The 19,668-nt window shown below is 36.8% G+C and overlaps 3 protein-coding genes across 3 annotated transcripts; 1 reads left to right on the forward strand and 2 right to left on the reverse strand.

Moving 5' to 3' along the window:
* Nucleotides 1-219: 219 nt before the first annotated feature.
* Nucleotides 220-5,880, reverse strand: LOC107630857 (chaperone protein ClpC, chloroplastic). Its single transcript, XM_016334121.3, has 10 exons — nt 5,635-5,880; nt 4,120-4,701; nt 3,663-3,778; nt 3,430-3,552; nt 3,157-3,342; nt 2,796-3,011; nt 2,374-2,591; nt 1,977-2,052; nt 1,815-1,904; nt 220-1,653 (listed from the first exon to the last, which is right to left on the reverse strand). The coding sequence occupies exons 2-10, from the start codon at nt 4,682-4,684 to the stop codon at nt 475-477; spliced, it is 2,769 nt and encodes a 922-aa protein (XP_016189607.1). The 5' UTR covers nt 4,685-4,701; nt 5,635-5,880; the 3' UTR covers nt 220-474.
* Nucleotides 5,881-9,172: 3,292 nt separating this feature from the next.
* LOC107634598 (uncharacterized) lies at nt 9,173-13,591 on the forward strand. Its single transcript, XM_016338025.3, has 4 exons — nt 9,173-10,663; nt 10,835-11,095; nt 12,491-12,661; nt 13,330-13,591. Exons 1-4 carry the CDS (start codon nt 9,467-9,469, stop codon nt 13,420-13,422), a joined length of 1,722 nt encoding a protein of 573 aa, XP_016193511.2. The 5' UTR covers nt 9,173-9,466; the 3' UTR covers nt 13,423-13,591.
* Nucleotides 13,592-14,119: 528 nt separating this feature from the next.
* LOC107630858 (auxin response factor 2B) lies at nt 14,120-19,081 on the reverse strand. The gene is made up of 15 exons (XM_021119227.2): nt 18,647-19,081; nt 18,435-18,547; nt 18,245-18,340; nt 18,087-18,143; nt 17,804-17,959; nt 17,624-17,708; nt 17,412-17,502; nt 17,166-17,330; nt 16,864-16,983; nt 16,633-16,708; nt 16,380-16,551; nt 15,371-16,284; nt 15,092-15,282; nt 14,800-14,999; nt 14,120-14,644 (listed from the first exon to the last, which is right to left on the reverse strand). Exons 1-14 carry the CDS (start codon nt 18,762-18,764, stop codon nt 14,822-14,824), a joined length of 2,532 nt encoding a protein of 843 aa, XP_020974886.1. The 5' UTR covers nt 18,765-19,081; the 3' UTR covers nt 14,120-14,644; nt 14,800-14,821.
* Nucleotides 19,082-19,668: the final 587 nt, after the last annotated feature.

Consider the following 19,668-nt stretch of genomic DNA (forward strand, 5'->3'; position numbering starts at 1 on the left):
TTCGTCAAGTGTTATTTATCGAGTTTCGATTAGTTTTTTAATTTTATTTTACTATATATGACTTACCCTAATTAAATTAAATATCATAATTATAGTTTAACAATGTAACTATTCTTTTAATTCTTGGGCTACTAACTTGAAATAATTAAGAAAAAAAACCCAGTAATTTGTATTTTGTAGTTCACCGTAATCATGAATAAGTGAATATCGTGCTTATGATTGGAAGAGTAAAGACATCCCGCTTCCACTAAAATTGTACATTGATGCACAATATCCGAGGTACGGCTCAAGTTCTCATTGTCATGGTATTGGTCCCTGTTCTATTTTCTTTCTTGGTGATGGGCAAAACACGCCATCGGACTACCAGTGTTGAAATGAACAGCTGTAGGTTCATTGTTGACAACTAAACAAAACTAAGACTGACTATGTTCAAAATGAAACAAACACAAAACATCTTAGACAAAGGCATTAACGTTACACAGGAAGAGGCTCGGGTAGTGAATCCGGGGCACCACTGCTACCATTGAGCACGATCACATTGCCATCAGAATCAGCATCCACAATAACACAGTCTCCCTCTTTGATCTCTCTAGCAAGCATCTTCTCTGCCATGCTGTCCTCCAAAAGTCGCATTATCGCTCTTCTTAGAGGCCTAGCCCCATAACTAGGATTATAGCCCTCCTCAACCACTCTCTCTCTGAACCTCTCTGTCACCGAAAGATCAATATCTTTAGCTTTCAGCCTCTCAAACACCTCCTTCAGCATTATGTCAGCTATCTCCTTCACCTCAAGTTTCGTGAGTTGCCTGAAAACGATCATTTCATCCAGCCTGTTCAAAAATTCTGGTCTAAAGTATTGCTTCAGCTCCTCGGTCACCAAGCTCTTGATTCGGTTATAGCTGCTGTCCTTCTCATCGTATTCGAGATCAAATCCTATTTTGCGGCCTCCCTTCTCAATCACACTACTTCCAACATTTGATGTCATTATAAGAAGTGTGTTCTTGAAGTCCACAGTTCTTCCCTTACTGTCTGTTAGCCTTCCATCTTCCAGGATCTGAAGCATCATATTGAACACATCAGGATGGGCTTTCTCAATCTCATCGAAAAGTACAACTGTGTAGGGACGACGCCGAACTGCCTCGGTTAGTTGACCACCCTCAGTATAACCAACATATCCAGGAGGGGAACCAATGAGTTTTGACACCGTGTGTCTTTCCATAAATTCACTCATATCAAGCCGAATCATGGCTTCTTCAGAACCAAAGTAGTATGCAGCCAGTGCTTTCGCCAACTCAGACTTTCCCACACCAGTTGGCCCAGAAAAGATGAAGCTGGCAATTGGACGATTAGGGTTCTTCAATCCAACCCGTGCTCGACGGATAGCACGACTAATGGCTTTTACTGCTTCATCCTGACCAATGACTCGCTTGTGTAATGTCTCTTCCATCTTGAGAAGACGATCGGATTCATCTGTTGATACTTTCTCGACAGGAATACCTGTCCAAGAGGAGACAATGTGTTGTATGTCAACTTCAGTCACAACTGGACCTGCATCTCCTGCCTCACTCTCTGCCTTGCTCATCTCCTTGCCTTTCTCAACAAGAGCTGAGATCTGTGCCTTGAGATCCATTTCTCTATCTCGTAGCTCTCCAGCCTATAAAGAAATGCATGCTTCATTATTCAATTAATTGAGGTGAAAAAACCAACATACTTTCTGTTAAACTAAACAAAACTAGAAACAGAGACAAATAAAAGAAAAATGCCCTCCATCTCTATTGTACAACTTTATGAGTGAGATAGTAAGTAAAGCAGTACCTTCTCAAAGTCTTGGTTGCGTACAGCTTCTTCTTTCTCCTTCACAATCTGCCTGACCTCCTTGTCAAGTTCCTTTGCTTCTTCAGGTAACTGTAAGTACATAAGCCCAATTAGCATAACAGTGGACTAAAATAGCAATTCTAGTTAAGACAAACAATTTACCTGTGCATGTTGAAGACGGACTCGAGAACCAGCTTCATCAAGCAAATCTATTGCTTTATCAGGCAAAAATCGATCACTGCAGGAGACAGCATTCATTATAAGCTAGAAAACACTTATGATATCCCAAAAAGCAGTATAGGTTTGGGTGTGGGTGAGTGTAACCAGCATTTTGATTAATCTACTGATATCAAACAGCTATATTAGACTTTCCAAATAAATACAGATAGAAGTAATACAATTCAAAGAGGAGAATTTATGCTCAATTTCAGACGATTAAATGATTCTACATCAAGTTTAGTAGAATGGTTGAAATTTAAACATGAAAAAAAAGGTCTGATCCAGCACTATATTAAAAGACAAAACTCCACAGAGAAGGTGTAGAATAATTATGACAAACCTGATATATTGGTGTGACAACTGGGCAGCAGCTACAAGGGCTTCATCAGTATAGCGGAGCTTGTGGTGAATTTCATAGCGCTCTCTAAGTCCTCTCAGTATTTGTATGGTTTCATCCACAGTTGGCTCTGGCACTTTAACTGGCTGGAATCGTCTTTCCAAAGCTGGATCCTTTTCAATGTGCTTCCTGTATTCATCCAGTGTCGTAGCTCCTATACACTACATAAATTTTAAGCCAAATACATAGTTAAGTGTCATTTCTTTAATTGTATCAAAACAGAGAATAACCAGAACATAAAAGAGCAACTCTTGTACCCATGTTGTATTTTTATAATTTAGTTCAAAAGGATGCAAAAACAAATTATTGTCAAGTTCAGACAACCAAGTAGCCTCCTTTTTCAACTTGTTAAGGAAAATGACTACCTGCAATTCCCCTCTAGCAAGAGCTGGTTTTAATATGTTTGCAGCATCAATCGCCCCTTCAGCTGCTCCTGCTCCAATCAGAGTGTGAACTTCATCAATAAATAGTATTATCTCATCACTCTGTTTGATTTCCTCCATTAGTTTCTTAAGCCTCTCTTCAAATTCTCCACGATATTTAGTTCCAGCTACAAGCAGTCCCATATCAAGGGTTATAACCTAAATCATGCAGAACAGAGGGCTGCTCAATAGCGTAGAAATGAAAAGGCATATATGGGTAACTAGCACAAGTGAGAGTATAACATATGATCAATTATAAAACGGATCACCATTTACATTCTACAGAGAGAATAATCCTGCTTACCTTCTTTCCCTCTATGGTTTCAGGAACATCCCCATTTGCAATACGTTGGGCAAGACCTTCAGCAATAGCTGTCTTCCCAACACCAGGTTCTCCAATAAGGCAAGGGTTGTTTTTGGTACGACGACCTAAAATTTGAGTGACACGTTCAATTTGTTGCTGCCTTCCGACAACAGGATCCAATTTTCCCTGAGGTTGGAAGGAAGAAGACAAATAAATACAGAATGATACCTAATCTACAATCTTCATTGAAGAAGACTAGGAAAAGCCAATTACCTCCTCTGCTAACTTGGTCAAATTTGTGCCATACTCCTCCAAAGTCGGCATCTTATTGCTGCTACTACCTGAGCCTACAGTAGCACCAACACTGTCAGCACTCTCACCAACCATACGGATAACCTGCATCCAACCCATAGAGATTATAAGATTAAGAAAAGGAAGTTAAGATAAAAATATGCATATATATCGGAAATATGCAGAAAGGAAGTAAACAAAGCCATAATACTAGCCTGAGTGCGAATATTAGCTGGATCAGCACCCAGGTTTTCAAGAACACGTGCTGCTACACCTTCACCCTCACGAAGGAGACCAAGAAGCAAGTGTTCAGATCCAATATAATTGTGACCTGCAAGTTAGTCAATTTTAATCAGGGTAATTCATCCAATCCTCTGCTCCTTTACTTTGTTCATCCAATTCAAAACTCATCAAACCTTAACTGACTCTTCAAATAAAAAATAAATAACAATTACAAAAATTTGGGGAAAAATAATATGATCTTGACCCAATTTAACCAAATCATTCCTACCACATTTCAGGCTACATTAAGTCAATAACAACAACCAAAAAAAAAAACTGCTAAGTAATAGACAAATGGGTGACGGGAAGCAATTTCTCTGTAATGGACATCTTCTTTGCAACTACTTAATTAGATATATGAAATAGCAAATAAAGGTAGAAAGTACTTACCAAGTTGACGAGCTTCATCCAGTGAGAGTTCCAGAACACGTTTTGCACGGGGAGTGAATGGAATCTCAACAGCAACAAATCCACTACCCCTTCCAATTATCTTTTCAACTTCTACACGTGCATCTTTAAGGTTAATCCCCATAGACTTTAGAACCTTAGCAGCAATTCCAGTACCTTCACCAATTAGCCCCAATAGAATCTGTTCTGTTCCAACAAAATTGTGACCAAGTCGTCTTGCCTCCTCCTGGGCCAGCATGATTACTTTGATTGCTTTCTCCGTGAAACGCTCAAACATGGCTTTAGGTATGCATCTGCTAGCCCTTGCTCTCCTTGAAGAAGAAGCAGTTAACACCTTTGAATGCAAATCTTGAACATGTCTCGACTTAGTATCCAAAGGATTAAGAGTACGTAATCCTGAGAAACCTATCAGCCTTGATCCAGGCACTTGTAAGGCAGACATCATTACCACTGATCTTTTAAATTTTCCTAATCCCCTCAGTTGACTATGCCTTTGCCTAGCCACTAGGCCAGGTAAATTAATTGACTGAGCCAAAACCGTCGGCATGATTTCTGAACTGCTGGCTGCATTTTTCAATTAACCATAATATTAGCCAATGGGTAACACACTTGAAAAAACAGAATGCAGCCCCCCCCCCCCCCCCCCCAAAAAAAAAAAAGCCACATCTTTGGACACATCAACCAGCCAAAATTATAAAATGGAACTGCAAACCATAAGTACAAGATTACAAGAAACAACTACAACCAAGCCTTTTCTCACTAAATGGGGTATGAAAAAGGTGTACATGGGCTCCGTCATTTTCACTAGTGAGCCCTCACTCCCACAAGCAAAGAAAAACTTCCAATGTATATCACCCAGGAGATTAAAGAGACGCATTACACAATCATTGTACAATTCCAAAAGAAGACATTACAGCTATGGAGAAAGCTGAAAACAAAAACATTTTCCATTCTGCTCGACAACTTCCCAATTTAAGCTAAAGTAAATCATTCAATCCATCAAAAAAACAAAGTACAGCCACCACTCCAGCAAGGAAACCGAACTTGACATGATGCCCACGGAGGTTCCAACAGAGTATCGAACGTGGACTAACAAATCAACACCATTGAACCAAAACGAAACCAATAATAATTATAACAAATAACAAGGAACTTGAAGCTTTGGAAACTTGACAGTGACAAACTTCATAAAATAATAGAGCTAAAGGCATATGAGAGAGAGAGAGAGAGAGAGAGAGAGAGAGAGAGAGAGAGAGACAGAGACAGAGACAGAGAGAGAGACAGAGGGGTCAGCCCAACAACAAAGGCACATTAAAGCATTTAAACAAACACCTGGTGCGCAAAACCAGAAACATACATAGTAAAACCCACACAAGCAAACGGAAGGGAAAATGCAACAACCCATGTACTCAACACAACCTTAGCTGCAAAACCTAATCGAAGCAGCTATTGAACTACCACACCGAACAACAAACGCAAAAAGCGCAATGAACTCACCAGAAGCCCTCGCCACACAAATTCAACTTCGACCCAGAAAAGATTGAGAAATATAAATGGAAAAAATTAAAGGATTGTAAAATAAATTCAGATAGAAAGATAAAGAGAGGGTTTGGGTTTAAGTTCGGTTTGTATGGTGGGGCGAGGAGGGAGGAAAAAGGTAACAGATAAAATGCGGTCGTCGACAACAATAGAACTACGACAGCCTTATATATGTCGTTTGCGCCCCTCACCTCTACCTACCCTTCCCTGCACCCTCTCTTATTATATCAAACTCTCCCCATACTTCGATAACACGTGTTCGCCTTTTATTGGTTCACTCTAGTGCTTTGGAATGTGACACGCAAGAAACGAAATGCATGAGGCTCTTTTTGTTGGGATGTGAATTCTGATGACCAGTTTGCAATTGGCAACTCATTTTATCCCCTTCTTAGCCATTCATGGGTAAAGCGTAATTATTGTTCAAAAATGTTATTTTTTTGGGAGATAAACAATGACTTTTTTAAATAATATGAATAATTATTAATCAAATAAAAATATATTATATTTTTAAATTATTTATCTAAATCTTAATATTAAAATAATTATTTGTACACTTAATGAAATAAATATTCAATATATCTATTATTTACATTATTTAATATTTTTATTTTTTATCTATATTTTTCTTATTTCTTTTCTTCTCTATTTGTTTTCTATGGACAAAGCGGAAAAGGAACGAAATTGAGTTCAATAAATGTTTCTTGCAAGAAAGATAATCTATTGTTTCGTGCATAATGAAATTACTCAAATTCGTTCATAACTAGATTAGGCATTAGATTTTTGCCTCAATCCGCAAATCAATGTCAAGGGAAGTAAGCATTCAAATGAAAGCAATGGGCTTTCATGTACCTAAATATTGGGCTTTTCTCAAGGATCGCCGCTCTGAACCGCCCCTTAAATTGTAGCAAAACTTAAAAGTGGGTAAAGTATGGTCCAAAAATAAACTGGGTTACCCAAACCAGTACTTTAAGGTGGGCCTTATTCAAAGACCAAGAAAAAAGTTGTGGGCCTTATTTTTAAAAACTAGTACTTTAAATGCTATTTATTTTTCACACACAAAAAAAAAAGAAGTGTTATTCTCTAAAATTATTATTTCATAGTGAACGAAATTAGAAATAAGTTGCCCACCAAAAAAAATTATAAATAAGTTATTTCAATATCATGAAAAGAAAAATAATAATGAGAAATATTTTGAAAATTATAATATGTATTGGGGGTGTAAACAGCCAAAGTTTCCTTGATGGTGGCGTTTTTCACCGCAAAAATCTACTCCTTAAAATAGCCGTATAACCGTAAGTCATTAAATTTTTTTATTTTTAAAAATGTTAAGTAACTTTAGTTATAGTTAAACTAGAAAAACCTACTACTGCTGTCATTGATTTCGCGGGATGATGAGATGCATCACTTTCAGCACATTGATGAAATGATGTTGATTTAAATAACTTGGTATTGGTATACGGCATATGCCCCACACCATCAGACACAGGCAAATTAAACGTACGTTCTGCAACATGCTCACGAGCTTAGTGGACAAACATTAATACACCATATATAATATATACTCACAGCACAGCTGCATGCAACTTAATTAAGATCTTGTCCCCCTTTGTTTTTCCAAGCATATTGGGCATATATCTTATGATGATTTCAAAACATTTTTACAGAATTCATATACATGCAGCGGGCCTCAACGGTTTTGGAAATTCGGCTATGATTTTGAATGGTTTTTGGTAAAGATACTTATTAGATCGATCAGTATATTTTTATATATAAAAAATTATAGTGTAATTTGAAGCTAGCTTTTATCAGTACTCATTAGTAAATAATTCATGAGTTAGAAATTTAAAATTATAACCGTATGTAATTTTAATAAATATTTTGAAAATAAATAAATAAAATATATAAGTTGGAGAAGTAGGGAAAACAGATGAGCGTTGTGGTGCGGTGGGGAGAGAGGTGTAAAATTGGTTTCAAGATTGGGCAGTAACTGTTGTTGACAAAGAAAGGGGATTCACGAGATGCTCGAGATTATTCAAACTGCTATATCCATATCCATCATTTTTATTGATTCTCATAATTTCTCACTTTATTTAACCATGCCCTCTTTTTCTTGTTTTTCTACCATCTTCCTCTCTCTCATATCAGACTTGACTTTCAAAACCCTAATAAGGTACTACTTCTTTTAATGCAATCCCATGACAAAACACAGCACTGTATGTTTAAGTCCTCATCAGAGAAAAACTAAACTTCTCTTATATTAATAGAGTTTAATTTTAAAAGATGATTCATATAATTAATATAAAAATTAATTATTTTTACTGATATGCATTATGTAATTAGATATATATAATTTTATATTATTAATATATTAAAATTAAATTCATATTAATATATACATAGCATATGTAGTGGCTGAATATCAAACTAATATACATCTGTATCTAATACACTTATACACATAGTATATAATTTTTTTAAAATATTTATCATTATATATAATTATAAAAAGAGAAAAGGACAAATAGATCCCTGACCTTTTACTCTGTGGACATTTTCGTCCCTGACCATTGAAAAATACTTTTAAGTCCCTAACTTTCACAAAACTTGGACGGATCAGTCCCTCACGGAGGCATTTGGACAGATCAGTCCCTGACGGAGGCATTTGGACGGAGGGACTGATCCGTCCAAATTTTGTGAAGGTCAGGGACTTAAAAGTATTTTTCAATGGTCAGGGACAAAAATGTCTGCGGGACAAAAGGTCAGGGACCTATTTGTCCTTTTCTCTTATAAAAAAATTCTTTTTGAGATTTTTTAATTAAACTGTAAATTATTGATCATTTTAACTAATCTTAATTTTATTATTCTTACACATATTTAATAAATAAAAATTTTAATAGATATATTAGTATCTATTGATATAATATATGAAAAAGAGAAAAATATAAAGAAAAGAAAAACGTTTACCTTAATAAGCAAGTGTTCCCCGCCCTCCTCAGCACTTTACCGGTTTATATTCTTTTGATATAATAAATTATTTATTTATTTTTAAGAATTTAATTTTAACACATTATCAATATAAAATATTTTTATATATGTATCTAATTATGTAACTTTACATCAATCAAAATAATTAATTTTTATATTAATTACGTTAATGATTATTAAAAAAATAATATGATTACACTATTATAAAACACTCTACATTATTAGTGTTTTAAAATTAAATTCTATTTTTAATTGATATATATTCAATTAGGAAAATATTATTTGTATATTAAACTTAGCCACCAATATATTTATATATAAATATATGTGTAGTTTAATTTATTTTCAATGTGTAAAAATGTATTTTATACGAAAAGTTAATTTTGGTGATTAATTTTGGTGTCCTTTGTAGCATAACCCATTAAATTATAACCGAAGGAACATTAATCTGTACTGACTTGCACACTGGTATTTACAGATATATAAGTACAGAAGTGGGAGTGATGCAAGCAATAAGTAGCATGTTTAAACCCTGTGGTGTTATTCATTGAATAATTAATTAGTGATATATATCTCCAAGTCCAAGAACGGAACATGCTGGTTGGCGGTAAGGAAGTGACGATATAGCGTTACAATACGTTACGCGGTATTGGGTGGTTGTTGAAGCTGGTTTTGCGTTGTTTCCCCGGAAAAGAAGCCAAGGCCTTGAGACACCTTCAGTAAAAGCAAATCCCTTTACACCTTTAACTTGTCTACTTTGTTTTTTTCCCCCCAACTTGCGTTACTACAACAAGAAGCAACAAGCATGTCCAGCACAAACAGCACTTGTCTCATGGAAGAAAGAGAGCTCTCTGATGCCAACAACACCTATGAACTTGTCCCTATTCCTATCATGCCTCCTCCTCAGGTAGTCAATGAAGATTGGTACATGCCAAACAACAACATCAACAACACTGTTACTACTATCCAAAATCAACCTCCGGATTCAGATTCAGATACAAGGGACATGAACTTCTTTCACCAAGATAACAACAACAGCAACCCTTTCTTCCATCCCTCTTCTTTCCCTTCATCCATGTCCTTCATCACCAACCTTCAACACTACCCTCATCAGGCCACTCCAAAACCCATATTTTCTTCTCTTCTAAGTGGCATGATGATCCCTAGCAGCACCACCAATAACCCTTTGTATGATCAAAATGGTGGAAATAATAATAGTTGCCAACAGGTGATGGGGTTTCTTGAACCTCAAGCTTTCGCTACCTCTTCATCAAACGTAGATGCTACTCTCTTGGGGGGTTTAGGATTTCCAACAAGTTTGAACAACTCATCATCAGACCCCAATAATAATAGCTTATCAGCAACCATGAGCTGTGTAATCCCACAAGAACATGAAGAAGAAGATAAACCGCCCAATAATAAGTTTGGCCTCTTTGAGGGTTTTCACAATAACATTGAGAATAATACTGGTAGTAGTTCATCATCATGGATGATGAACAACAAGTACTCCAACATACTCATGAGACCTCTTGAATCTTTACCTCCATCATCAGGTGCACAACCAACACTCTTTCAGAAGAGAGCAGCACAACACAGGAAAATCAACGTCACAGATGAAAGAGGAAAGGGCAAACTTGATGAGGAGGAACAACAAGGGAATAATAATGAAGAAGAGAAAAGGAAGCTGGAGATGGAAGATACTGGAGATGGAAGTTTGTTAAACAGCTATGATGATTATTCTGATCATGACATGGTTGAGGATAGTATTGACAACAACAACAACATGATGAAGATGGAATCAGAGAGTAGTAGTAAAAACAAGAATATTATTGGTGAAAACAACAACAGAAACAGTAACAATAATCTCAATTTGCAGAAAGGGAATAATAACAAGAAGAAGACAGGGATGCCTGCTAAGAACTTGATGGCTGAACGCCGCAGAAGGAAGAAGCTCAATGACAGACTCTACATGCTCAGATCCGTTGTTCCTAATATCAGCAAAGTAAGCAACGTGTTCTTAATAGCCACTGTTTTGTTCATTCTTCTTCTTTCACTCAAATAATGTGAACTGCATGAACTTAAGGTCTTAGCTTAAAGCATTCAAAAACGCATTTTTTATTAAGCTAACATGTATATATAGCATGCATGGTTATTATATATGTGGTTATGAAAGATGGACAGGGCTTCAATACTTGGGGATGCAATTGAATATATGAAAGAACTTCTGCAAAAGATTAATGACCTTCATAACGAATTGCAATCAATGCCTCCTACGGCACCTGCTTCAAGCTTGCATCATCCTTTGACACCAACTAATAATAATACTGCTACTCTACCGCCAGCAGCTGCTTCTCTTCCCAGCCGCATGATGATGAAGGAAACTGCTTCTTGCCCCACTTCTTCATTGCCAACTCCCAATGACCAGCCTGCCAGGGTAATATTAACTATTATTGTTCTTGTTCTTTCTTATTAACTTAACTTTATTTTAACAATGAGCAATACCATGTCTATCTGGAAGTTATATGTTCAGATGATTCTTTTTCTTGATATGAGACTTACTACAGACATTTGTTTAGGAAAAGAGTGAATTGGACAACTTTTCATGTATTTTATGTTGCTAAATTTAGATGTAATTAAGATGAGCAATTCTAAGATGAAGAGGAAAGTTAGGTGAAGAGTGAAGATTATATACTCTTTACACTTAAAAAAATACAAAATTAAAGACATCATGTGTAATGTACACTTTTTTTCAAAAATTAACTATATTCTTCATTCTTCACTGTGAGGAAGTCAAAATCAATTTAAATTGTTAAAGAAAATTTTAGAATAATCATAAAATCAAGTTATTAATGTCTAGTTACACATGTCATACTGTGATATGCATAAAAGGTTTGACTATTACTCATGGTCAACGATATATATACAATTTATATTATCCAACTTGTATACAAGACCAAGAGTCTCATAGTTAGTGGTGTCTTGTTGCCTCCACAAAAACAATATAAATAAGTGGTTTGGTTAACTTAGTTTTATGATGATGCAATGGAAGTTAAAATGTAGTAATTTTGGAAAGAAAATTGTAAGGTTTTTTTTATATGTTGTGTCTTTATATTTATTTTGTGTATTAAGTTATTAGTCATTCTTTTAGTTAGAGAAGACTGGTTTTTTAATTTTAGTATTCTTTTTGTATTTTAAATTAAGTGTTTACATCATTTGATTTGGTATTTTGAGTGGAGTATCACAAATTACTACTTTGTATTTTTATATCAGAGATTTGATTTGAGTTGAGTGATTACCATTTAGGATTTCTTTAAAAGAAATTTTGCTAAGGTGAAGTAACATCACTAATTACTACTTTTTATCTTACTAAAAATTTGGTTAAGATAGAGTGATTATCAGATTTTATAATTTTGTTACATTATGTTGTTTTTAGTAAAAGATTTAATATTCCTTCATTGTCAATGGTGTAAATTTTGCACTTCTGCTTGCACACTCCGTTTTTTAACCTTCACCAAACATCACTCTTCACCAAAAAAATTTCAAATATGATTTGTTATTTATATTGTTGTTGAAGTGTTCATACAATATTAGATAGTGGACCTAAAATTCCTTCTAATTCAAGATCAGGTTTATTACTAAAGAGGGAAAATGAAAGAAATTCTCTAAAGATAAGTAGTGTTGTTATTATAGGAGATGATTTTAAATTCGGATAAGTATATTAGTTAAGAGTTTGTATATGCATATAGACTATCATTAACACAATGCAATGCAGGCACGCAATTATTTGTGATTTCTGTTTTTATTAATTAGTTGTGTTCACTATGTAAAGGTTGAGGTTGGGTTGCGTGAAGGAAGAGGAGTAAATATCCATATGTTTTGTGATCAGAAACCTGGTCTGTTGCTCTCAACACTCACCACTTTGGACAACCTTGGGTTAGATATCCAGCAGGCTGTTATCAGTTTCTTTAATGGCTTTGCTATGGACATTTTTCGAGCTGAGGTATATATGCGTGCTAACATGCACTCTTTTAAATCTATATCTTTTGTTCCATACCCACGAAATTATTACTTGATATATTCCCAATACTTACCACTTCAAACTCTTGGTATAAGTTCATATTATTATTGTACCTTATACAATACAATAAAAATGCTATTTGTACCCTAAAATCAGCCACCATGTATTTAGTTACCCGTGGTCTCTTAAATGAGTATGGGGAGACTATACCATTTGAGCTATAACTCATGGCATATAGTTAAGTAGTTTATTTCATTTTTAATATGTATTTCTTATTTCAATGTGTATTCTATATTGATGACTGATTTTTAATAGATATATATGTTATCACAAAAATGCTATTTGCACACCCAAACCAGCTACCAAAATTAAGTATCATGTATTTGTGTATTAATACATGTGTAGTTTAGCTCATTGTCAATATGTATTTTGTATTTCAAAGTATATTTTATTCAGGTGGTTAATTTTAGAGGCTAATTTTTTTTATATCTAGCATAGATGATGTTATAAGTGGCAGTTTATATTCCATGCATCACAAGAGTTATATTAATGCTACTATGATTTATGCTTCTCTAGTACGTGCATTCATTAAGTTTCTTGTTTATTTCATGTTTTTTGGGTGAAAGGGTTAACTTTCCTACCTTTTTCAGCAATGCAATGAAGGTCAGGATCTCCACCCAGATCAAATCAAAGCAGCACTCATTGAAGCATCTGAAGCATCCGGCTTCCATAACATCATTTAGTGTGTGATATTGCTAGAAACTCATAAGTTTCTATTATTTAGTTCTCTTTTGGTCAAAGTGGGAGAAATTTTACATGGATTTTACCGGATAAACAGCACGAGCACACTGTTTAGCACCGAGTACATGTACATGCACATGTTGAACTTGAATTAAACTTAATTTCAATTCATGGTCCCTATGTATAACGCTTTTAGCATGCAAATGCAGGAAAGATTTAAGGGTTTAGCCAGCCAGAGTCCCCACCGGAGCCTACTTTTAGTAATCAAAATAAATGACCAACCCTTAGGGCCAAAGCTTGATAGACATAAAGGACAGAACATGGAAGATGATGAGGTCCACAACGTGCTACAATAGCGTTTGTGTTTCTGGTTGAAAAGTTGTGTTTTTATTTAAATGAAAAACTATAATTGGACCTTCGACCTTGGTGCTTTCTAGGAAGGAAGCTTTATCACGTAACATTGGTAGAAACTAGAAACTAGAGAGGACCACATTGCAAGTAGTAATGCCACATCAACAAATACCCACGACACATTACACTACTAAATAATTTTCAAATCCCCCATCAAGATTTTCGGACCAAAGTGTCCACTTTCTTCTATCAGGATATGACTAGAATTTTAATCTTCACCGTTCACGCGGAAACCCTATGACCGTAATGCTACCTCACCCACCAAACACCAAGGCACAAATGTGGAAAGGCACAGAATTATAATTATATTATACATGTTGCAAAATCCAAATTGATATCCACAATGATAATGATCTCCGATGAGTTCTCATATACTGGCACAAGTTATCACTAAAATAAAGAGAACAATCAAATTTAACAATCAGATAAACCGCCCTTGTATATGAAACATAGTTACATTAATTAATGGGTTGGGGTTCTAAGGATATGGTAGAATAACTATGTACACGGCAGGATTGTTGAAAAATGCAAGGCCAACATAACCCACCATATCACCTTGATCAAGACATCATGCATTAACACTATACTAAGCCTATTACTAGAAATGCATATATACTAATACTACTCATTCCACGACATGGTCCAAAATTGGATGGATACCCATTCATGCCATCCATATTCTGATTCCAAATACATGCGTGTACTTCAGAAGCAGTCAAGTTCAGAATTGGAAATTTCTTCATATGGTCATATTCTCCAACTGGATGGCTTCTAACAGTCGTCCCATACTATATATCCACTCCAGTCCGGAATCTGGATCAAGACAAAGTTAAGTTAGACCGGAAGATTCTTCCAGGAAACTAAGGTTCAAAGTTCACGCAATGCAACAACATGAATTGGACAAATATCTGGGGATGGAAAACATCATTGACTTTGGTGCTTATAGGAGTAGGTGAGAACAGGGTTACCTGGAAGCTACAGGAAACAAATCTAAGAATGATCAGGCGTTGAAGTTGGGTGATGCGGCTGGCATCTGATTTCTTGTGCATCAACACCTTCACTAGCCAACTGGTTCTCTTCGTTTTTTGAACTTAAAGTACCAGGGCTCATTTTCTGGATCTCCTCTCTGGGATAGATGTAAATTTTACGTACCATTGCACAAAACTCCCTGAATTAAACAGAATGAAAGCAAATGATCTCCCCTTTCTTAAGAAAATATACGATTTAATACTAAGATGTGTAATTAATAGTGATCCTTACTGCCATGGATCATCACCAACAAGCATCATGTCGCCCTCATTGTCAGTGTATACAGTAAGCCAGTCCTTTTTGGCAGAAATCAGTTCACCCCCAAATTCAAACAACTGATCCAATTCAGCAATTAATTCACCATAGCCACTGAATTTCGTAAGATCCACTGACCTACCAAGGGCAATCCCCTTCTTGTGAACCTAAAATAAAAAACAATAGATTAATTTTACTAGAAAAAGTCCAACCTGTTATTTTCTTTAAAGTCCATCGAACACTAAAGAATCTTACTTTAGTGCAACTCCTAGCAGAACCACTGTGTGGTTTGAGTTGAACATCTCTCAGATGCAGCTCATCGACTACAGCTAGACCATCTGCTGCTTTAGAGCCCATTGAATTTTCAGACTTCTGTTCATTTTCAAATGTACGATGCTGGTGTGTGGGGTACGTGTGACTCACTGTCTCACTTGCAACATTTCTTTGTGATGTAGGAGTCTCTGGTGCAGGTGGGCTACTGAGAAGTGAGATGCCAAATAGTTTACAGTCACCATCTTTGGGTCTTGCAACATCAGAGGTTTTCGCTGATTTCGGTTTAGGCAGCAGTTCCTTGGAACGAGGACTCTCATATTGAGCAAGAGGTGGTGGTGGCATTGACAAGTTTCCATGTGAATTCTCAACTTTATGACCATGAAGCACAGGGTATTCACCAAATGCACCATACCTCAAGTTCCCTCGAATTTGGTAAGCTGCATCACCACCTTGGGCAGAAACTTTTGCATTAGGCTCCAAGAGGTTGAGTGATAAACTAGAAGGTATTACAGACCATGGACTGCTACTTGGCACATTAGTTTTGCCTTCACGATCTAATAAATGCTTTCTACCAGGGTTAGCAACAGAATCAGACTGATCAATCAAGGATGACCGGGAAGAAGGATCTCCATTGGCTCCAAAGCCTGAAAGAAGATCCGAGTATGGCAGCTCATGCCTCCCCATTGACATCCAGCTCTCTGGCCCATACCTTCTAGAAGTAGAAACAACATCAATCTTCTCATCATCTACTGCTGGTGGCCACACGACAGACTTCTCAGCAGTATCCGACTCATTACTTTCTGCAAAGTTGCCCCGCAAGGTCGAGAATTCTTGACCTTGCAAGACCCTTGGAAATCCGCTTGGTGGTAAAGGGTCTACGCTCGCTTTAGATGATGCTGTCTAACCACAAAAGAATGTATCAGAATTCACATAACCAGCAAGAAAGAATACTTAAACACCAAAGATCCAATGTCACTTATCCTATACATACCTTCACGAGTAAGAACAGAAGAATCTGGGGATGATGGAATGGCATTCGAACGAGGCCTTTTAGGCCTGGGCATTGGAAGAGGGTTTAGAGCTGGCGGAGCAAGAGCAGGCTCTATTTTCCAAGGGGAAACTCTCTCAGGACGAGGTATGGTAGATGTTTCGTCCCATCTCACCTGAAAGACACATCACACATGAGGAACTTGTCTAAAACATGCCTGTCAAAACAGCCACTATCATAAAAACAAGAGAACAACCTTTAGACTTCTCCATTTGGATTCTGGCCACCTCTTGGAGTCGGCATCTTCAATCCCAACAATAGTACCAGTGAACCTACACATTTAAACATGCCAAGGCCAGGAATTTCTTCCATCAAATTGTATATTTATTAATAATAATGCAATACATCCAAATTTCATAAACAAACAAGAGACATAAAAGAAAAAGAAAATCACAATATATGACTAAGACACATTAACCATTCCTACCTTTGCTCAGGAGCCTCTTCACCTTCAAACCTCATTTTGAACCGCAATCCTATAGTATAATTGTTTTTAAGAGACTCCATATACTGATCATATGGTACAATGAATTCAGCTGGACTGGTCCTGCAAGTAAATATTGAAAGAATTACGGTAAATCCCACAATGGGCAATCAAACAGCAAGAAACAAACAATCAAACCAACCCGTGTGTGCATGCAGGCACCTAGCCATCCACACCCATAATATTCAATAATAAATTATTGCAAGCTTGAGATGGACATAGCTTTGGGGGGGAAAATTACAAACCTCGGCTTGTAATAAACAGTGAACATGGTCCCAGTCAAGATGGCATGCCATGCAGTTGCAAGCACACCAAGATGCATGCTGTGGCTAGAGATAACTGATGATGGAACATTACCCTGCTGTCTCATTGCGCGCCTGACACCAACTCGAAGTTCCCCATTCTCACCTCTGGAACTTACTAAATTAGTCATACTAAATAGAATAACAAAGCAGTTACATCTTAGAAACCCCACTCACGAAATAACAAACCTCAGAAATATAAATGCATCCCCAGCAACCAGCCTCTTGGAGCTGACAAAAACACTCCAACCACTTTGTAGTAAGTGTCTGCGCGGTTGACCTGGAATTTTCAGGCCTCCTCAGTGACAGACAAAAGAAATAACACAAAAGATACACTATCCAAACAAAAGATATGCCTCTCCTACGTATGTCATATAACTGCTAGAAAAATGAGTAATTACCGCGAAAGATATGCCTGAATCGCCACTCATTTCCATGGAGATCCTTGGCCACCAGTTCCTGGGTGGGTGGCTGCTTTGACATGTCCTGTTCACAAACAAACAGAATCGATGATAAATCCTCCAAATTCAGCTGTAATGAACCCAGATAAATGAACTGATAACGAATGGTGAAACCCATACCAAGGGAGGAAGACACTCGTCAGCGTGTCGTCTCAACACTGAAAATCCACCATGAGTACTAGTGTCGGATGCCGTTAGAGTCTTGCAAAACGAATGCACGTGAAATCGTGGCGGCGGAGCTGGCGGAGGCGCTTTCTCCACGGCATTCTCATCTTGCTGTGAATATTAAGATCCAATTTCCCAAAAGAAAACAATTAGAGAGAGAGAGAGAGAGAGAGAGAGAAAAGAAACAAGTTATTCAACAACTACCAAGCCAAAAGCCAAAAACAAGTGGATAACTTACATTTGGCTCCGGAAGTAAAGTCACCTGAGCAAACACCTCATCTGTGTCCGGCTCCGCCTGAAAATTTCAGTAAAAAAATTAGGAAAATAAGAAAACAAGAAATTCAGGAATCTCGTTGATTTATGAAAGGTCCATGAGTCCATCCAATTTCAGAGTACCTTGAGCATGACGTTGATGACGCGACAAAGGATCTTGGACGGGAGATCGTAAACCGGCATATGCTGCTCCGCAACTTGATTCGTGGACGCCTCCACCTACAGAAAGAAATATCCATTAGAGAAGGAAGAACAGGTAGAACCTCCGAAATGGAGAATTTAGTATTGAAAACAAGAGAGAAAGGTGCTAAACCTGCTCAATATGTCCTTGAGGGAAATAGAAGACGAGCTCTCCTTCTTTCGGCACTGTCACAAGGGGACCTGCACACGCGTGCCATAGCTCCTTGTAAAGCGCAGCTTCCGCGTCTGTGAAAACAAAGCAAAACCAGATACTCAAATCACGCTCCACGAACCAAATGCTTCTCATGAGAAACCATAAAAAATGAGAAGCTAAAAGACAGATACCTCTAGCTGATGACGATGAAGAAGAAGAAGAAGCGTTTTGAGCCTCTGCTGCGTTCATTCCACCATTGTTGTTGTTGGTTTCCACTTTTCTGTTCATCAATTCCTCTGTTGATGCCATTACTTCTTCCTCGCACTCTCAGATCTCTCAAAAAACACACACACACAAACTCTATCACATCACAGAAACAAGAAAAAGGAAAAACAACCGAAAATCTTTTGGCTTCGTCTCTTCCCTTCTTCTACAGTCCAGAATCTACACAAACAAACGCAACCCTCAAATTCTCAAACACACACACTCTTTCTCTCTCTAAATTATTGTTTCTTTGTGTTATTTATTTTTCCTCTCTGTGCGTGTGTGTGAGCTGAGAAATGGTTGAATGAGCAGCAGCACTGTCGGAGGGGGAAGACTTAACTAGAGTGGTCAAAACTGCGTGCAATTATTTCAACCGCGGTCAATTCTTAACCCACTTTCGATGGCAACCGGCTACAGCCGGTGATAAGCGCCGTTAACGTGACACATGAGTGATTGAGTGGGGCCGGGTGGGGATTGCCGAGTAAGGATAATAACTGTAAAAACTGAACCGATGATCCCGATCATGTTATTAGTTTATTGATTTATTAGTTGAATCGATAAATTATTGGTTGAACTGGTAAAACCGATCTCATATAAATGAAAAATGTAAAATAGTCAAAAATTTAAAATACACATATTTACTGACATTTTAAGAACAACCAACTTTTAAATTCTAAAAACAATTAATACAAAGATAGACATGAAATTAGTTAGTACTACTACAATAATATCTTAATTTGACACAATAAGAATAACAATTTATAAACTATATTCAAGAAGTAATTTTTAAGTTGGAGTATTGTTCTTCATCTGACAAATATTTTTCAAGGAATAGTTTCCAATTACTTCACGAAACCACACAAAGTTTGATTGCAAACAAGTTACATACAATACATTCAGTACACAACAATATGCATAACCTTCAATTAACTATAAATAAACCAACTTC

The sequence above is a fragment of the Arachis ipaensis genome, chromosome B3, assembly GCF_059453495.1.
Source record: "Arachis ipaensis isolate K30076 ecotype BB chromosome B3, ASM5945349v1, whole genome shotgun sequence".
Classification (NCBI taxonomy): domain Eukaryota; kingdom Viridiplantae; phylum Streptophyta; class Magnoliopsida; order Fabales; family Fabaceae; genus Arachis; species Arachis ipaensis.